This window comes from Cynocephalus volans, chromosome 2, assembly GCF_027409185.1.
Source record: "Cynocephalus volans isolate mCynVol1 chromosome 2, mCynVol1.pri, whole genome shotgun sequence".
NCBI classification, from domain to species: Eukaryota; Metazoa; Chordata; class Mammalia; order Dermoptera; family Cynocephalidae; genus Cynocephalus; species Cynocephalus volans.
Genome location: NC_084461.1, coordinates 64638746 through 64658097, shown reverse-complemented (window position 1 = coordinate 64658097; position 19352 = coordinate 64638746). Strand labels below are relative to the sequence as shown.

At 45.2% G+C, this 19352-nt stretch overlaps 1 protein-coding gene across 1 annotated transcript; it reads right to left on the bottom strand.

The window, feature by feature from the left end:
* Window positions 1–221: 221 nt before the first annotated feature.
* F2RL1 (F2R like trypsin receptor 1) lies at window positions 222–9809 on the bottom strand. The gene is made up of 2 exons (XM_063082997.1): window positions 9725–9809; window positions 222–1333 (listed from the first exon to the last, which is right to left on the bottom strand). Exons 1-2 carry the CDS (start codon window positions 9807–9809, stop codon window positions 222–224), a joined length of 1197 nt encoding a protein of 398 aa, XP_062939067.1.
* Window positions 9810–19352: the final 9543 nt, after the last annotated feature.

Genomic DNA, 19352 nt, shown 5'->3' with positions numbered 1-19352 from the left:
TTCAGTTTCTGGGAGCATCTGAGTAAAGGATTCTGAACCTGACATCTGTGTCAATTTGGGGGACTTTTCTCATGCAAATAGGGAAGCTTCTAGCAATCCTGAGAGGTGCTGCATGTCTATGGTATGTGTTAAGTCCTGCTTGGAAATAACAGACATGTCCCCAGAACATTAAGCAGGCTCTAAATCCTGCTGTAAAACTTCCATCTGAGAAGCTGTAAAACTCAATAGGAGGGTTTAATGCTGGTCGAACTTGAAGAGTAAGAACTGGATTTCCTAGAGAATTTCTTAGAGGTGAGTGATACTTGCATCTGCTTTACAGTACGGACGCTTCGACAGAGGAGAGCGTTCTTTGCATGATCCCTGAAATCTTGTGAAACGAAGTAATAGACAAATGGGTCAATGCAGCTGTTGAGGGTAGAGAGGCACAGGGCTATGATGTACAGGGCGTAGACGTGACTCTGGCCCTGGCTTTTAATCAGGAAATAATGCACCACGAGCAGAAGGTTACTAGGAGTGAAGCAGATCAGGTACATGGCCAGGACGGTGACAATGAGTTTGATGGCTCTCTGCCTTTTCTTTTCCGAGTTCTCGTCCATGGCAGAAGATCGCAGTGTTCTGATCATCAGCACGTAGGCAGAGGCTGTGAGCAAGGCTGGGAACAGAAAGACTCCAATGGCCAGAGAGAGGAAGTAATTGAACATGTCTCCCACCAACACATCCTCAGGCAGAACATCATGACAGGTTGTGATGTTAAGGGCTGGAATGTGGGTGGTCTGCTTCACGACATACAGGGGGATGGAGACCAGCAGAATCAGCAACCATATTCCCAAAGACACACAGATGGCAATGTTTGCCTTCTTCCTGGGGTGCACGAGGGGGTTCACAATGACCCAATACCTCTGCACGCTAAGGCAGGTCATGAAGAGAATGGAACAGTACATGTTGCCGTAGAAAAAGCCAATAAGCACCTTGCAAAGAGCTTCCCCGTAAATCCAGTTGTTGCCGTGAATGTGGTAGGCAATCTTCAAGGGGAACCAGATGACAGACAGGAGGTCTGCCAAGGCCAGATTGGCCATGTAAATCACAGCGGGGTGTTTCTTCTTTGTTCGGAAAAGAAAGACCCACAGGGCCATGCCATTACTTGGCAAACCAACCACAAATACAATTATGTAGACAATTGGAAGAAAGACAGTAGTCAGTTTTCCAGTGAGGACCGATGCAGAAAACTCATCCACAGTAAAGCCTGGTTGTACTGTGACTCCTTTTCCAGTGACATGAGATGAACCATCAATCTTACCAATAAGGCTCCTTCCTTTAGCTGATCTGTTGGTTCCTGTATAAGAAAGACAAGGGTCATTACAGAAATAAACATTTCAGCAGTAATGCTGGCTTGTTCAAATGAAAGCACTTTAGATGAAGACAGAAATATACTATTAGAGGATTACACAAAATGCTTTTAGGGGCTTTCTTTGGGTGATGGGATTACTGGGATTTCTATTGTCTGGTTTTGCTTGTTTCTGTTGTTTTTGAACTTACAATAAGTACTTTTCATTGGGGATTTGTGGGATACATGTGGAACATTGATTTCTAGGAAACGTGAAAACACTAAGAGTATTTAAATGGATTTTCAAAAACTCCACACTAATTCCCAACTGTTCTTATCACATGTCCACAAAGAGTTCCTTGATGGGTCAGTTAGTAAAACTCAGTTGAAGATTGTACAATATTTCCTTTCTAAATTCCCAAGTCTGTAAAACAGCAAGCCCTACCCTGACACCAGCTTCCTAATTTCTTTTCATAATGGCCATCTATCCCAGCCTGGCCTGTCAGTCACAATCTATCCCCGAGCTCAGCATAGGGAGATTCCCAGGACCACAACGAACATTCCTCTCCACCAAAAAGGATGGCCTCAAAAATGGGCAGAGATTTCCCCCAGTTCTGTGCTGGCTTCCTGGAGACCTTTCCATGGAGGCCAGCCGGCAAGCAAGCCTCCTGGCCTCAAAGTCACTGGAGGTGACTAGTGGGTGTACTGATGGCAAATCTATGCACTTTCAAGCACGTAACATGGCAAGCTCTGACAACTTATACCCCCAACCCCCATATTATGAATTTAGCTTTAGAGACCACAAACACATGAATGGCATATCCACCCTACATCCTGCCCCAATCAGGTGTTCATGAACCTGCAGGACAAAGTGAGAAACAACATAAGGACACTGAAGAATTTTACCGTAGTTCTGGGGAACAGGCGGCCTTCGCCATGCCGGGAAGACATGGCGACCTGCTCCGTAGTATACCAGTGAGGACATTAACCTCTCATGAGTTTATCTAATCATTTTTATGCTTGGTCATCACCTTTTCCTCTTCTAGCTCGGAACTCATGTTCAGCTGGACTCTTCACTGCCGAGGCTTCCCTATTTAGTACTAACAGTGCTGACCCTGGGCGGAGTGTTGGAAGGTGTAGAGATCAATACTTCATGCTTCACTTAGTGTAGTGGGTTGAAAGGTGGCCCCCCAAAAGAGATGTCCATGTTCTAATCCCCAGAATCTGTGAACATTACCTTATTTAGAAAAAGGGTTTTGCAGATATAATTATGGATACTGAGATAAGAAGATCATCCTAGATTATCGAGGTGGGCCCTAAATCCAATGACAAGTTTCTTTTTAAGAGAAAGGCAGAGGGAAATTTGAGCCAGGAAAGAAGATGCAGGAGAAAGCGATGTGAGAATAGAGGCAGAGATTGATGTCATGCCAAGGTACGAGCCAAAAAACTCCAAGAAATGCCAACAGCAACCATAAGCCGGAAAAGGCAAGGAACAGATTTTCACCTAGAGCCTTTGGAGGGAGTACGGCCCTGCCAACACCTTGATTGCAGACTTCTGACCTCCAGAACGGTGAGAGAATAAATTTCTGTTGTTTTACATCACTGGTTTGTGGCAATGTGTTATGGCAGCCACTGGAAATTAATACACTTAGGAAGGACCTAGCTTTACTGTGCCAATTTCTTTTATAATTTTTTAAAAAGAACGTATATTGTTTTTAAATTTAAAAATAATACTCCTACATATTACAGTGTTCTTCAAATACTTGACTATAACCCACATTAAGAAACATAATCTTGGGCTGGCCGGTTAGGTCAGTTGGTTAGAGCACAGGCTTATAACACCTGGGTCCCGGGTTCAGATCCCCGTGCTGGCCAGCCACAAAAAAAAAAAAAGAAAAGAAAAAAGAAACACAATCTACATGGTAACTCAGTACCCTCTACATATATCCATAATGGAAAAAAAGTGTCACAGAATAGTAACATCTTTATTATTCAGGGTGTGCTCTGATACTTTCTACTGTATTCTATCCCTTTCTTACCAAAAACCAGTCACCACTCTACATCGATTTCATGACCCACCTATGTGTTTTCCAAAGCCACATTTAAGAGAGTGATATTTTGAAATACAGCATATATTTGGTCTTCTTATAGTTCCTCTCCCTTTCCTGACATAACTTCTAAAATCCTTAGAATCTCCAAAGTGGTAACTTTTTGTATACTAATAAGTTGGCCAAAGGCTGACGCCCCTTGGTAGCTTCAGGATGGGGGCTGGTTACAGGAAAGAATAAAGCAGGACTTTCAGACCCACCCTCAACCTCCAGGGAGTGGAGAGGGGCTTAAGGTTAAGTTGATCACTAATGGCCAATGGTTTAATCAATCATGCCTACGTAATGAAGCTTCTATAAAAACCCAGAAGAACTGGGTTCAGAGAGCTTCTGGATAGCTGAACACGTGGAGGTTCCTGGAGGGTGGCAAAGGGAGGGCTCGGAGGCTCCACGCCCTGTCCCCCACACCTCACCCTATGCAGCTCTTCATCTGTATCCTTTCTTATATCCTTTATAATAAACGTAAACGTAAGTAAGTGTTTCCCTGAGTTCTGGGAGCCCCTCAGCAAATTAACTGAACTCAAGTGGGGGGTTGTGGGAACCCCAATTTATGACCAGTCAGTCAGAAGCACAGGTAAAGGAACCTGGAGCTTGCGACTGGCATCTGAAGGTGGGAGGCAGTCTTGGGGACTGAGCTCTCAACCTGTGGGATCTGATGCTGTCTATTTCCAGGTAGGTACTTTCAGAATAGATTTGAATTGGAGGACACCCAGCTGGTGTCTGCTGCAGAACTGCTTGGTGTGTGGGGAAGACTCCCACACATTTGGTCACAGAAGTCTGTCTTCTGTGTTGATTGTGTCATGAAAGCAGAGCAAAAAGTTGGTTTTTTCCAGAGAGAGAGCAATTATGAAGCACCCCAAGAGGACAGTAACAATGCAGGATAGATTCTCACTCCAGGCCCAAGAATGGCAAGGGTCACTACATAAGATTATAGGTGGTTTTAATTCCAGGACTGTTTCACAAATCCTGTTACTATTCTGTAAAACTTATAGTCTCAGAGCCACTGGCATGGCCCTGGGTTGACAGCTTGGCTAGCCACACCAACGAAGGAAATGAGGGAGAACCAGGAGCCACTGCTCTCCTGCCCATTTCTCTAGGTCATGGACTGGCCAGTTAGTACCAACATCACACACAGACAGCAGCAGGGGATTACAGGAGCTCACCTCCAGAAAACAAAACCACCTTGACATCAAAAAGCACTAACTCTTCATAAGGGCTCATCAGTGCCTGGTACCACTTTCAGAACTTCACACTCATTAACTTATGTCACGTTCACAATGACCTCATGAGGTGGTCACTATTACTGCATCCTCATCTTGTAGATGCAGAAGCTGAAGCACAAAAAAGTTGAGTACATTTCCCAAGGCCGAGCAGCTGTTAGGTAAGAGAGTCAGGATTCAAGCCCAGGTAGTCTGGATCAAGGATCCATGGTTTTAACCACTGTTCCACACTGCACCTGAGTCCGTTAAATGAGGTCACGTGCTGGAATCCATTGAGAGTAACCTGACCTGCACTGACTCCACACAACACATTTTTTCAAACAAAACATTTAAAATTTTAAAATTTGGGCTTCCAGTCAAGATGACAGAATAGACGGTCCCCAGCATCACTCTCTCCCACAAATCAACCAATTTACAACTATTAAAAAGCAATGACAGCCAAGCTGAGGCCGCTAGGGATCAGGGGAAGAGGAGGAGAGACCTACGGAGTGCATAAAGGTGGGAGAAGCCACAATGAGATAGAAAGAATTGCTCTGACCCACTCTGGCCATTTTGAGCTCTGGCTGCTTCCAGGCTGGAGCTGCTGAGCACACAGAGCAGGAGCTGGCAAAAGCGCAGCTGTGCCCTTTGGATGGAGTTGCTTGGAGGCGGCAGGGGAGGAGAGGGCCTTGGTAACCCCCAGGCCAGCAAGAACACTAAGAGGGTTCCTGTGGACCCACATAGGAGCGAGGAGCCACAATAACTGAAAAAAAGAAGCCACTCAGGGGCTGGTGAGTCACCACAATGGACTGGCACATGGCCCGTCCCATGGGAAATGTTTGCAGCATGGGTGGTTGGGGAGACAGGCCCACCGGGGAACACTGGGGCCCAGCATGGACATCTGATCTGCCCCCAATCAATGCAGGACCACTCAGTGGAGACTGGTCAGGAATATGGAACTGCATGAGGTACACTCTGATGAAAAGACTCAGGCCCAGACCAGGCCCAGATCAGAGTTGAAAAGGCCCAGACCAAAGCTGAAGCCTTGGCCACCCCCCTCCACACCCCCAACCAGACCAGAAACGACCACTGAGCCCCCGCAGGAAATGCTCTGGGCTCTTGAGCCAGAGCAGTGGAGGGGACCAAGGGCTTCAGCCACACCCCTCCGACATCTGCACCCAGCCCAGCAATGACCAAACCACTGCTGGAAGCCTCCTGATCTCCTGTGCAGGAATGAGGGGTGTGCCACAGGCCTCAACCTGGCCCCTCCTCCTTCCTCCTTCTCCCACCCTATTTCCTTTCCCTTTCCCCTCTCTCCCTCCCCCCATCTGCTCTGCAACAACATAAGAGAATGTAAAAAAATACATATTAATAAACTTAAAAAATAAAATAAAATTTTTAAATTTATCATTTTAGAAACCACCCTCTTTAATTAGCCCCTCCTCTGATAATTTATTATATTTACTTGTAATAATATCAACACATCTAGAAGGCTTTCAGAGGTATAAGAGAATCCTATAAGTTCTCCCCCTGTCTGAAAAATGTTCACCAGCTTTCCAGAGGGGGGTGTGACAAAACCGGTTCCTGTGAATAGTGAACCAGAGTTCTGATGAACTCATCAGAAAAGTGGTGTATCCACCCCTGAAACAGCCCACACCAAGTACCAATCCATGAGTTAGCTACCTTTCTGTAGGACACATAGTCACTGAGAGGTTACAATTATCACAAGGAACACCCAAGTTTTCCCCTCAGTACTACAAAAAAAAAAAAAAAAAAAAATAGGTATAGAACTTACTCTATAAAAGAGCAAACATATTAAGATATTAAGCACTGACTGACTGTCCATAGCTACTAACATCACAAAAAGAGATTTCACTAGTTAAAAGTATAGGACAATATGGTCCTTCTGTTGCTATAAAATATATTATTTGTGCACAGTGAAGTCTAGGTGAGATGTGAGAGAATTGGGGATTTTCACTGTTTTTTAGACCCTCCCGATTGGCACAATTTTGGGGAAAAAGATGCATGTAAAACTTTTAAGAAACTACTTGTTTTAAGTAGCTCTTAAATAACAGCCCTGCAGTCCACCCTCCCTACCAAATCGAGAATAGAGCAAGTACTTCATTTACTTTGTTTGTGTTAACTTTCTTCATCTTAACCCTCTTTCCTTCTATCCCCTCACCCCAAATGTTCTTTTGCTACCAACCTTAGGGAGCACAGGCTGAAAAATAAAAGGCTTTAATTGCTGGATACCCCTCCCTAAGTACTAGTATAATTTTCCTAAGTGTTCTTTCAGAATGAACTGTTTTCCTCAACACTTGCCCAGCTAATAAAACCATAAGAAAGTTAAATACAGACTTCACTAAAACATCACCTATCAAGGTTAATTAGTAACTACAAGTCAAGCGAGGGGGACCAAACACAAATTTAAAGTCCCATCTTCAAGTTCATTACAGTGTTCTCTCATATTACAAAACATTGGAACTACCCTATGTATCTATCAACAGAGAACTAATTTAAAAATTATGATACATCCCCCTATAACATATTTTAGAATTATTAAAAATGGTATATGTATTGTCACACATGCCACTGATCAACTTATATAATCCCATAGTTGTACAAAAAGATTTTCCATATTTATGATACATATTTTATACACAGATATATGAAAACAAGAGGAGGGGTATAAACCACAATATTAGCAGTGGTTACTAAGGTTTAGGGAGATTTAATTAAATTTTTTTTTTTTTTGGATCATTTTTCCTCTACAGTGATCACATATTACTTTTATAATTAAAAAACCAATTATAAAGGGAATAGAAGTTCCAGTCTCCCAAGGAGAGATGGAATGCCGGCCTCACAGGGACCTCCTCCAGGCCTGTGCCTTGGTGGAAAGAATAAGAATGAGCACTTGAAAGAGCTGACTGCACTCAGAGCGCACTGCATTTGCCGAGGGGGTCACTTCATTCTTCATGTGCTGCTACTGAGCTCCTTCAGATGATGAGACTGCTAGACATGGGATGGAGACATGGTAGGGTCCCAGCCTCCCGGAGTTTATGACACAGTGCAGGGACAGATCAAACATATTTACACAAATAATTACTAATTACTACTGTGAGAGGAAAGAGGGACCAGATGGAGTGTTTTTCTTTCCTTGCCCCTTTCCCAATTCAGTGTCTCTCATCTGTAAAATGAGAAGGTTGTGTTGTTCTAGGCTGAGCTCATGTCTATGAGGCAGTCTTTGCAAGTGAGAGTTTAGGAAGGAAATCAAACCCAGCATCTGCCCCATAGCAAACAGGAGCACACAGAAGGAACGAGCTAAAAAGGATAAGCAAGGACCTAGGCTAGTGGCATGCTATTTCTTGTCAAGATCAATGTAGTTTCAAGTTGGGAGGAAAGTTCCATCTACCTAAAGTCTTAGTGTTACTTAACTAATTCGTTAGGAAAGTTACCCTGCAAAGGAATGAAAGTACGCAGGGGACAGGGGCAATATTAAATAGCTCTGGTTAACCAGTAACCTGGTTTTTCTTTACTGTTAAATCAAGTTCACCTTATACTCCAGAGATCTCTCCAGCCCTAGCCCCTCACTGTGTAAACAATAACAAGCTAAAATAATCAAAGTATGCTTCCTATAGGAACTGTCTGAATCATAAAAGTGTTGAGTCATCTTCACCCACATATTTTTTTTAAAAAGAAAAGTTTGCACACGCTAAACTCTGCACCTGAATTCTCCAACTTTAGAAGACATAGGCGAATGAAAAGGTATTAATCAGTTTTCAATATCTGGAAATAAATGCCTTTATTCTGATGCTGAAAAACAAAATGTATACCAGTGATGCACAGTTCTTAAATTTACACCATAAAACCCTTTTCTGTAACCCCATAGGGAAAAGAATGATCTAATTCCAATTCATTGTGATTTGCTCTTTTACAGTGTCTTTATGAAGATGAGGATAAAAGTGAGAAACTGCCTTTTTCAGCAGGCCTGCACATTTGGCAGGGAAATTAAAACGTCCCTTTTAATGCTGTCCAGGCTGCGCAGACAGCGGGGCCTCAGTAAGCATCACAGAAGCGCGATCGCAGGCCGAACATCCCCCACGCCCGCAGAGGCCTGCTCAGCCCGAGGACCGCACTCTGAGCAGGACAATTTCCAGCACAGCCCAAGGAGCACACCCGCGGAACCCGGTGCCGCGCACAAGCTGGCACCCGAGCGCCGCCCCGACGGCTCCCCTGCTGTTCTGTTCCCAGGGCTGGCAGCCTCCGGCCTACAGACCCGGGTGGCCGCCAGTTTGTGCCAGTGTGACATGGAGGGACTCAGAATCCCAGGGCCAGAAGATCACCTGCTGGAATATTAGACAGGGTCCAAGAAGCTCCACTCCTCACAGCACGTGAGGCCCAACCGGCCTACAACTCGAGGTTGAGCCCTCATTACCTCGAGAACCCGGCAGAGTCCGCCCCTGACTTTCAGACCCGGGCCATTTGCCGTGGATGCCAGCAGATGCGGGCCCCGGGTGGGTCTTCAACGCCATGGCCGACCCCAAAAGAAAGGGCTCCAGTGGTTGGGGAGGGATGTGAAAATCGAGATGGAAGGTTTCCAGGCCGCGGCTCCCACCCACTCCACCCGGTCATGAGCCACAACTCGTTAACTCCAGGGGCCCCGCGGGAGCAGCCTGGAGGAAGTCGCCAGGGTGCGCGAACACCTCCTAATGACTTAGTGTTTGCAAAGGAGCCAACCCGGGGGAGGGGAGGCTGAGTCCTCTGGGTACCCTTCAGACGTGGGCACTCCTGCCTTCCCTCCCCATCCCCTCACCGAGTGAGAGCTGGGGGTTGACGGTGCCCAGCACGAGGGCCTCTCCGGTAAGCGCGGTAAGTCTTTGGAGGCGTCTCTGCCTCCTGCCTGCCTCTGCCGAATCCAGCAGTTCTCTGATGTCCCACACGGTTTCCCCCGGACCCCCAGGCTCAGGGATCCCGCCTCAAAGCCCCCAAGGGTAGGCTGAGGGATGCGGGCACCTGCTCGGCTTCCCCCACCTGTCCAGCGAGCCCGGGCCCCCAGCTCTTCAGCGGCACGAGCGCTCCTCGGCCAAGTGCCTCACCTGGGGTGGTGTGATTACAGGAGGCACAGGCTGCGAGCAGCAGGACGGCGCCCCCCAGCAGCCACGCCGCGCTCGGGCTTCGCATCCTCCCAGCAGCCCCGACGCCGGCCGGCGGTGAATCCGCGGTCACTGATCCGAAACGCAGAGCCCCACTCGCGGGACCGAGAGAGCCAGCCTCCCACCTGCCCCTAAACGGAGCCTCCGCGCGCGCCTCCCCAGGGCCCGGTAAGTTTCAGCGAAACGCCAGCCTCTGGACGCACCTGCGAGAGGCCACGCCCCGGCACCGGAACGCGCGGCTCGGCCCCGCCCCCCTCGACCGCCCGGCGCCCCGGCCCCGCCCACGGCCACCTGGTCCTGCGCTACTGTCCCGCCTCCGCTTGCTCCGCGGCGCTAGCTCGGGTCCCGGAGGCAGCGAGAGCCGCCCGCCGGCGAGGTGGGGCGGGTGAGGTGGCTGCATTGGAATGTAAATGACAGGAACGCGGGTTCATCCCGGCCAGGGCTAGGCCTAGATCTACCTTTAACCTTTATTTCCTCCTGGAGAGCTATTGTCAATCTCCCTCACCTTTCCTGCACGTCGAAAAGTCATGATCCGAGCTCACTGCAATCATAGTCGGGAAATGACACAGGCAGGGCTTCCCAGTGTAGCGGACACTGCGGGACGAGGGGTGAGGTTTTGATCTGCAGAGGCAAGTGGACAGTGCGGAAACCAACGAAAGCGGTGGGAAGCAGGAAGGGGTGGTGAGACGGGGTCAGGGGTCTGGGATTAGGTTCCCGCTCTGCTGTTAACCAGCTGTTACTTTGATCAAACCGCTTCACCCCCAGCTAGGCCCATTTCCTCTTCTGTGAGGTGGAGTTGTAGAGAGTTGACGGAATGGGCTACTTTAAGTGCCAAGTGCCAACACTGCAAGAGCATTATCTTATTTAGTCCCCACAACCGGCGCGATAACTATCATCATTCTTCCCGTTTTGCAGACGAGGAAATTGAGCCTAGAAAGATCAGATAAATTGCTCAGAGTTACACAGTTTATAAAGAGTTTATAAATGTCTGTCACATTTATAGTCTAGTCTGTGATTGCCACTTTCTTCTGTTAATCACTGCACTATAAATGCGTCCACCAGGGTTTCTTCTACTTTGGGGATCCCATAGTCCAAAGAAACGTAGTATAAGCATATAGAGGGGGTGGGGAGAGCCGGGGTGTAGGATTGGGAATGGGTACACGAGGGCCTTCATTATACTGGTAACGTCTTTTTATTTGCTTTTTAAAAGGTAGAATAAAACAGTTTGTTGTTACCCATTTAAACTGCTGGTCCTGGAGAATCAGAGGAGAGACATGGGTGTTTTCAGATACGTGAAAGATTAGCATGAGGAAGAGGATTAGATGTGTTTTGAGTAGTTCCAGAGAGCAGAAATAGGTGGAAGCCACTGTGGGAGTCTGATTTCAGTTCCATGTACAAAGATTTTCCAACACATCCCTACCTGTCCCAGTCCCCAGGGCTACCTGCTGAAGTTGAGTGCCACATCTCTGCAGGGCTCACAGCAAAAGCCCAGGGAATCTGTCTGGCACATTAGAGAGGGGGTTCTCTCCAAGGTCAGGGCCAGATTGAGTGAGTCCAGATAGCTTCTTGAGGGGATTGCATCCTCAGAGTCCATAACTCTCTCTAGAAGACCAAAGTTTGGTGACACAGTTGCCAGTGACCATTATTAATTTTTGAACAACCATAAACCAAAAGTCCACAGTCCCTAGGCCTATGAATGTCTAGAATGTGTGTGTGACCTTTTACTGAACCAACCACTGGGCCAATTAACTAAACTAATGTGGATTCCAGATAATTCATGAAGACAAAATTTAGAATATCATGTTAGCCAGTTGTTTCAACCATATCCCCTATAGAACATTTCCCCAAAGTTACCCAACTGGATGGGTGGTATTCTGCCCCGACAGAGGGGTTCACAGGAGCAGGGCAATGGCTGAAAAGGACGAAAAGCAAATGGCTCTGAACATGCCATGAGAATGGAATGATTGTTCTTTGAATAACAGAAATGGACTTAAAAATTCCTCCCAATGTACGCCGACAAGGGTGGCTAGGGAAAGCTGTCCTGTGCATCTCTTCAGGGTCTCTCATGGCTGCGACTCAGGCCAGTTCTTCTGGGAATGTGGAAATCACGTAACCCTGGGCAGATTCTGGCTTCTCTTCTTGCTAACATCTGTGTGACCTTGGATAAATCACTTACCCTCTCTAAGCTTTAGGTTCCTTACCTATAAAATGGGATTCATATTTTTTCATTTAAAGGTGTCTGAGGATAAAATAGTGACTGTGTGTGATCCATGGTAAAAGCTCAATAAATATTCTTTTTGTTTCTTATCTTTTTCTGAGGAGTCTTCTTCATACCCCAGCTGCATCCTGGCTCTCAGGGCCACATACCTCAGCCTGTGCCCTTTTTTCCTCTCAGGAAAAGTTGACTTCTAGAAGCAGCACAGGAGTTTTCATTATCCTGAACAGAAGACAGTTCTCCTGAAGGGGATCAGGCCTCGCCTGAAGGTCCCTCCCTAGGGGAGATGCCTGAATCCTAGGATGTCCCTTCAGTCTTTCCAAGCATCCATGTACTCATCTGTAGTCTATTACTATTACGTCTATAATCTGAGGATGATAATAGTACCTTTCTTGTAGGATGAATGTGAGGATTCAGTTTGCTAAAAGCCCATAAAATGCTTCTTAGCACAGTTCCCGGTATATAGTAAGCACTCAAGAAATGGGAGCTACTATACAATGACTGCCTTCAGGAGGAATCTTCCTCTTACCAGAGAATACTGCATCAGGATCCAGAGCTTTAGATTTAGGTTTTTAGTGGTATTTTATGGGAATGTGCTTTGAATCATCAAAATTTCCCAGAAAAGATTTTGTTGACCAATACTATGAGTTAATTATCTCAAGAATGTGGTTTCTTCTAGCAGCCTGACTAAACCAACTACACTCATTCAAATCAGTCTGCAGATGTTTTTCTGTAACTTTAGGAGGACAGTGTTTGTGTTTTGGATGGTGATGACTCCTTTGCCCTGAAGGGATTGGGGTGTAATATAGCTACGTGGATCAGCACAGAGAAATGCACAGGCAATCCCGGACTGCTTGGATTCTGGAGATGGGGAACTTTGTGCAGTTTCCCACCCCTACAGTTCTAAGGAGGAGTTTAGACACTGAGGAAAAAGGTATTTAGTTCAGATAATTCTACAATCATTTATCAGACTCATTGAACTCTTCCTGGAGAAGCAAAGTCCCTGAGCCCTTGGGTCCTGGTCAAATATAGTTGAAGGAAAAGTTACGGTCACTCATTTATTCATTTGTTGAGCACACGCTCTAGACAAGGTCAGCAATGACCTCCACATAATAAATCCTGTAGCCCCTTCTCAGTCTTACGTTACTCACACTAACTGTAGAATTTGACACAGCTAATCTCTCCCTCCTTGAAACTTTACGTTCACTTGGCCTCGTGGCTCTCACTCTTTCTTGATTCTCCTACCTCACGGGCAGCTCAGAAGTTGGTTCTTTGTTGGTTCTTACTCACCCTCCTAACCTCTATACTCTGGAGTGCCCCTGGGTTAGTCCTTGGATTCTTTTCTTCTCAACATGCATTCATTCCTTTGTTGACCTCATAGAGTCCCATGGTTTGAAATACCACCTATATGCTGACAACTCCCAAATTTATATTTCTAGCCTAGATTTCTCTATTCCAGACATATAATATATCCATCCAACATCTCCTCTTGGATCTTGGATGTGTCTACAGGCATATCAAGCATAAGTCCAAAAGTAAATTTCTGGTCCACCCCACCCCACATCCCCTTTCACAGTCTTCTTCATCTAATTAAATTATAACTCCATCTTCCAGTTGCTCAGATCAAAAATCTTGGAGTCATCCTTGACTAATTTACATTCCACATCTGATCTATCAATAAATCCTACCTTGAGAATGTATACCAAATACCGTCCTGGTCCAAGATATGTTATATTTTGCCTAGATTATTACAACAGCCTTGCAACTTGCTTCCTTCCTTTTGCACATAACCCTCTACACAGTTTTCTCTCGACATAGCAGTCAGAGTGACACTGTTAAAATCACATCCTCGCTTAAAATGCTGAAGTTCTCCCCACTTTGCTCTGAGTAAAAACCAAAGTCTATCAAAGGTTTACACATCTTGGGGCCGGCCCGTGGCTCACTCGGGAGAGTGCGGTGCTGATGGCGCCAGGGCCCCGGGTTCGGATCCCATGTATGGATGGCCGGTTCGCTCACTGGCTGAGCGTGGTGCTGACAACACCAAGTCAAGGGTTGAGATCCCCTTACCGGTCATCTTTTTAAAAAAAAAAGAAAAAAAAAAGGTTTACACATCTTGTCCCCTCTCCCTGTCCACACAAACAACCTGCTCGATGTCATCTCCTATCATACATCTCATCATTCTCTAGCCATGTACCCCTGCCATTCTTTCATGCTTGCTATCCTTGGCCTAGAATGTCTTTTCCTCAAACACCTCTCAAATCATCTCTCTAAGATGTTAGTTTATTACACATAACAGATCATTAGAGCTGGAAGGATCCTTAGCATCCAGAGTGGCAGATCACTCAGCCAGCATGTCCTAGCTTGTCAGCAGTGGGGCTGAGGAGTCTGGATGGTCACCAAAGACTGAACTGGTGATGGTGGTCTCTCATCTGTCCAAAGCTTTTAGAGCCAGAGAGATAATCTGTAATGATAATCATTTCAGGCATTAGTGCCAACTGCTGGTGAGACTTATGGTCTTTGGGGTTTTTAAAGTTTTTTTTTTTTTTAGTTTTTTAGGTTTTTTTTTCTGCCATTTGAATGAAAAGGGAAAAATATTTATAAGAAAGGAATATTTGAAGACTTTCACACTTGGGCTGGAACTTTGATTGGGTGATGCATCACTGAGACTTGTACAGACAGAGGGTTAGTCATGACATCATGGCATATGCAGCCACAATCACAATCGCACCTTTCTGAAAAACAATAATGCTGTGGGGAGCAGGAGTGGCACGCCACACCTCATGAAGAGTCAGGCACTGGCATCTGTGCCAGTGATTATTACTGAATGAAATAAGGACCTGATGGGGTGAGGTGTGGACAGTACTCATGATGCCACATGCTGGTTAACAAGATGGGAAAGATTGATCTGCAATGATTGCGATGCTCACTTGGACAGCTGTTGTGGTAGATCTTATCTTTCTTCTCTTCCCATTTTCCTCTCCCTATTTTTTCCATTGACATCTTCTACCTGATTGATTCTTTTTCTTTTGGTCCCAGAAAGGTCATCCTGCCAATCTCAGCGGTGTGAAGATGGGATTGAGAATGGATGGTCCAACTGCCGCTGGCTCCCCTTTGCCCTCAGGGTTAAAGTCCGAAGTCTTTTTCATGGTAAACACAAGACCTGCATAGGTGGACTCTGCCAGCCTTTCTAGCAAGGCCTTCTAGGAGAGCGCAGTGCAGGGTGGGGGCAGCACCGGGCTTAGCTGACTGTGGGGGAAGAGGGTGCTGCCAAGGACAGCTTTTGCCGCTTTGCTCTACTCTAGAAGCTCTAGAGTCAGGAGGGAGTCAGGGCTCACCTGGTCTCACCACCAGAGGTGAAAACCACTAGCTTCATTTCAAAGGAGCCTAATTGCTAACTTTCTTGTAAAATCATTCACAACACTCTATTTAGATACGTGGCAAAAAAGAAAAAAGAAAAATAAAGATATTTTAATACAAGAATATTTCCTGCCAATTGTGTTAGTCGTTCCCTCTTCTGTTTCCAGTCAGTGACCACAGACTCCAGCCACCACTCTCTGTGCTTCCTGACTGGCTAATTGTTAAACTTTCATCTAAAAAAAGTAGTATTTATTTTTTCTGATTACAAATGCAGTATATGTTTATCAAGTTCATTGGAAAATACTTGTTGACCTAAAAGAAACTGAGGCAGTATATATAAAACTTAGGATGCACTGAGCCAATATGATAACTGCAACCAGAGAAATGCATAGGTCAGGTCACCCTGAGAAATGTACTCCAAAGGGGACCAGCAGACTTTAACATTTTACAATCACAAGGGGGAGAATCAAAGGAGAGAGGGAAGAGGACAGCCCTCCTTATCATTACATCAGTTTTTCTATTGGTTGTACATGACGTATACATTTGGGATTGTTACTAGATTACATCCGACATTCAGGGATCTAGGGTAAGGGTTGCAAGAAACATTCTAGGTTATTTTTATCACTTCTGCTGCTAGTCCATTTGCTTCTTATTGAAAAAGGTCTTATGATAACATTTTCCAGGACATGACTCATCCCAGATTTCCCAAGGCACTACAATTTAGCTGACCTGGTCAGAGCAGACTTTTTAGTTATACCGTACAAAAATATAATAAAAAAAAAAAAAAAAAAAAAAAAAGGAGAGCCAGCCCGTGGCTCACTCGGGAGAGTGTGGTGCTGAGAACACCAAGGCAACGGGTTCGGATCCCTATATAGGGATGGTCGGTTAGCTCACTTTGGAGAGCGTGGTGCTGACAACACCGGTCATTTTTTTTTTTTTTTTTGTCTTTTTGTGACCGGCCGCACCGCACTCAGCCAGTGAGCGCACCGGCCATCCTTATGTAGGATCTGAACCCGCGGCGGGAGCACTGCTGCGCTCCCAGCGCTTCACTCTCCCGAGTGCACCACGGGGTCGGCCCAACACCGGTCATTTAAAAAAAAAAAAAGGAAACAAGCGAAGGAAGAAAGGAAGGAAGGGAAAGAGAGAGAAAAGAACCAAAGAAAGGAAGAAAGGAATGAAGGAAAGAAGCAAGGAAGGAAGGGTGGAAGGGCAGACCCAGAGATAACTACTCTTAACATTTTTCTGTCTTTCTAATGAGAGCTGTCAAAAAAAAAAATCAGAGTATTACTTGCATACCTGTTCTGTTACTTAGTCTTCCCCACTCAATAACATGGTGAACATTTCCCCAAATGTTTAAGTATTCTTCCATAGCATCATTTTCTTTTTCTTTCTTTCTTTTATTTTTTGGGCAGCTGGCTGGTATAGAAAATTGAACCCTGGAACTTCGTATTATTAGCACCACACTCTAACCAACTGAGCTAACCAGCCAGCTCCCATAGCACCATTTTCAATTACTACAAAATATTTCATCTTCTTAGTAGATCTTAATTTAATTAATCTGTTGTAAAATATCCAGATTATTTCATGTTTTCTTTTGTTGAGTTTAGATAACAGAGACAAACATATTATGACACATATATTTCTTTCTGTAGTTTCAGACTATTCATTTATTTTTTAGACTATTTCTTTAGGAAAAAATATTTTTAGAGATGGGTGGATTTGCTATAACAAAACATTCTGTTTATTTTAAAAGCTCTTAATAATTATCATCAGATTGCCCTTGAGAAACAATGCACTAATTTCTAGTCCCATCAGCAGTGCATGAGTGTGTCCAACTCACATCTTCACCAGCACTGGGTGTTACCATTTTATTTATTTATTTATTTATTCATTTATTTTTGCAGCTGGCCAGCACATGTTTTAATTTTTAAAAATCTTTACTAATGTGATCATTCTGCCTTAATCTTAATATTTACTTTCCCAAGCAGCAGAGGAAGGAGATGGATTCTTAATGAAGGTGAAAAGAACCTAAGAGCTTGGTTAGAGCTCAGCCTTATAACACCCAGGTCACAGGTTCAGATTCCCATACCATCCAGCTACCAAATAAAAAGAACCTAAGAGATGGGTAGCTGTGGTTCTAAAGCATGAAGGTATCTGCATAAGCAGTATGTGGACCTTTTTTAACAGTTACTTTAGTGTGGCGGATATATCTCTGGAGATGTACCTGCCTCAGAGTCCCTTGTACTTACTAGCTACAGAACACAGCAAATCATGAGACCTCTCTGCCTCAGAGTTCTCTTATGTGAAATGGTGATGTTAACATCCACACTGTCCCTCCCACAGGGTGGTTGTGACCATGAAATGAGAAAGTGTGCATAAAAGTCCTTTGGAAACCACAAAAGCACTATGCAAATGCAGGGAACTATTATTATTATTGCTGTCACTAACCACAGCAAAAGATCATTATTAGAGTTGATCTTAAATATATCACATTGTTTTTAAATCAGTCATCCCATATTCCCTAAAAGTCTTTCCTCTGCAACCCAACAGGACCCCATTAGACCATTATCCTCAAGATCTGATTGATTATCAGGGTGAGGGAGATAGAGCTCAGAGCCACTTCCTAACAGCCCAGGATCTTAGAGCTTAACAAAGTTACCCTGGGTGCAAGAGACAGATGCACCTACAAAAACCAGCCAGATTCCAAGTCACTGCAAAAAACAAAGCAAGCAAAAAACAGTCAGGAATGTCAGAGGAGGAATTGAGACCAGTGTGTACGCTCTCAATCCTATGCTGTGAAAGCTACTCATAGTTAGCACTAAGGACAAGCCCCATTAAGATTTTGGGAAAAAGATGGGCTGGGGAGGGAGAGCAGCTGGGGTGAGAACCTGTAGCAGCCCCCACTCCATCAGGACGAGATTCGAGATCTCCCTCCAGTGACTCCTCCTCTTGGTCCTTCCATAGATCCTGTTGTCATGTAGACTCAGTTGCCCCATCCCACCAACAATCAGAAATGTCTCCGGCCTCTAGAAAGGAGACATTGTAATAAGGAGAAAGGACGTGGGCAGGGAGTCCAACAGTCCTTGGTTGGATCTTGTCTCTGTTAATTGTGTAACCCTGGTTAAGTTCATCTCCCTGGGTGCCTGTTTCCTCATCTTTAAAATAGGACAATACTACCTACCATACAAGAATATTGCAAGTATTCAAAGGACCAAAGGGTGTTGCCACTGGTACCACCTTGAGGGGGATCAGTACTTGGTAGGGACTGATAGAAAGCTGTAGTTTGTCTGGAATCCCTGGTGCAACTGCAGAGAAGACAAAGGCCTGTGAAAAGCTGGTGAGGAGAGGAAGCAATCATCAGAGAAGCTTAGAGATTTGACATGAAAGGCAATTGGGAGTCACATAGGCTCAGAGAGGAGTTACAGCAGGTGGATTCCTAGCAATATTAGGACAGCTAGTGGGAATGTGGAGGAAGGAGGGTCTGGGAAATCTCAGGGAAGAAGGGTAGGGCAATTAATTCCCAGCCGCTCCAGGCGGCAGAAACTAGTTTGGTCCTGCTCTTTAGCTTTTGTGAGCAGCTCATTAGCATTTGAAGGGAGTGCCTGCAGAACACACACAGGGTCTTTGCAGACTTTGCAGTGCATGCTGGGCTGGGGGAGGGACAGGGAGTGAAATAGCTCTGACATCAGCCTCATTTCCCAGACCCAGATCCACTGTTAATTCTGGACTCAATAGGAGGGGGTTGAATCTCTCTTCCTCTCCCAGCTAAAGCTAAAATTTGTTCTATTTACAAAACTTCTCAAGTTCTCAGCTACTTCTATCATTGGTCCAATACAGAAAGCATGATAATTTTGGAAAGACAAAAATTATTACAACAGGCATGGTAACATGATGAATGTGTTAACTTAGTATTCACTATATCTTATTAGAAATAACATGATTCAGAAGTGATCCCAGAAAACAGATGCTAAACTCTTAAACTTGTAGTGCAGACATTCC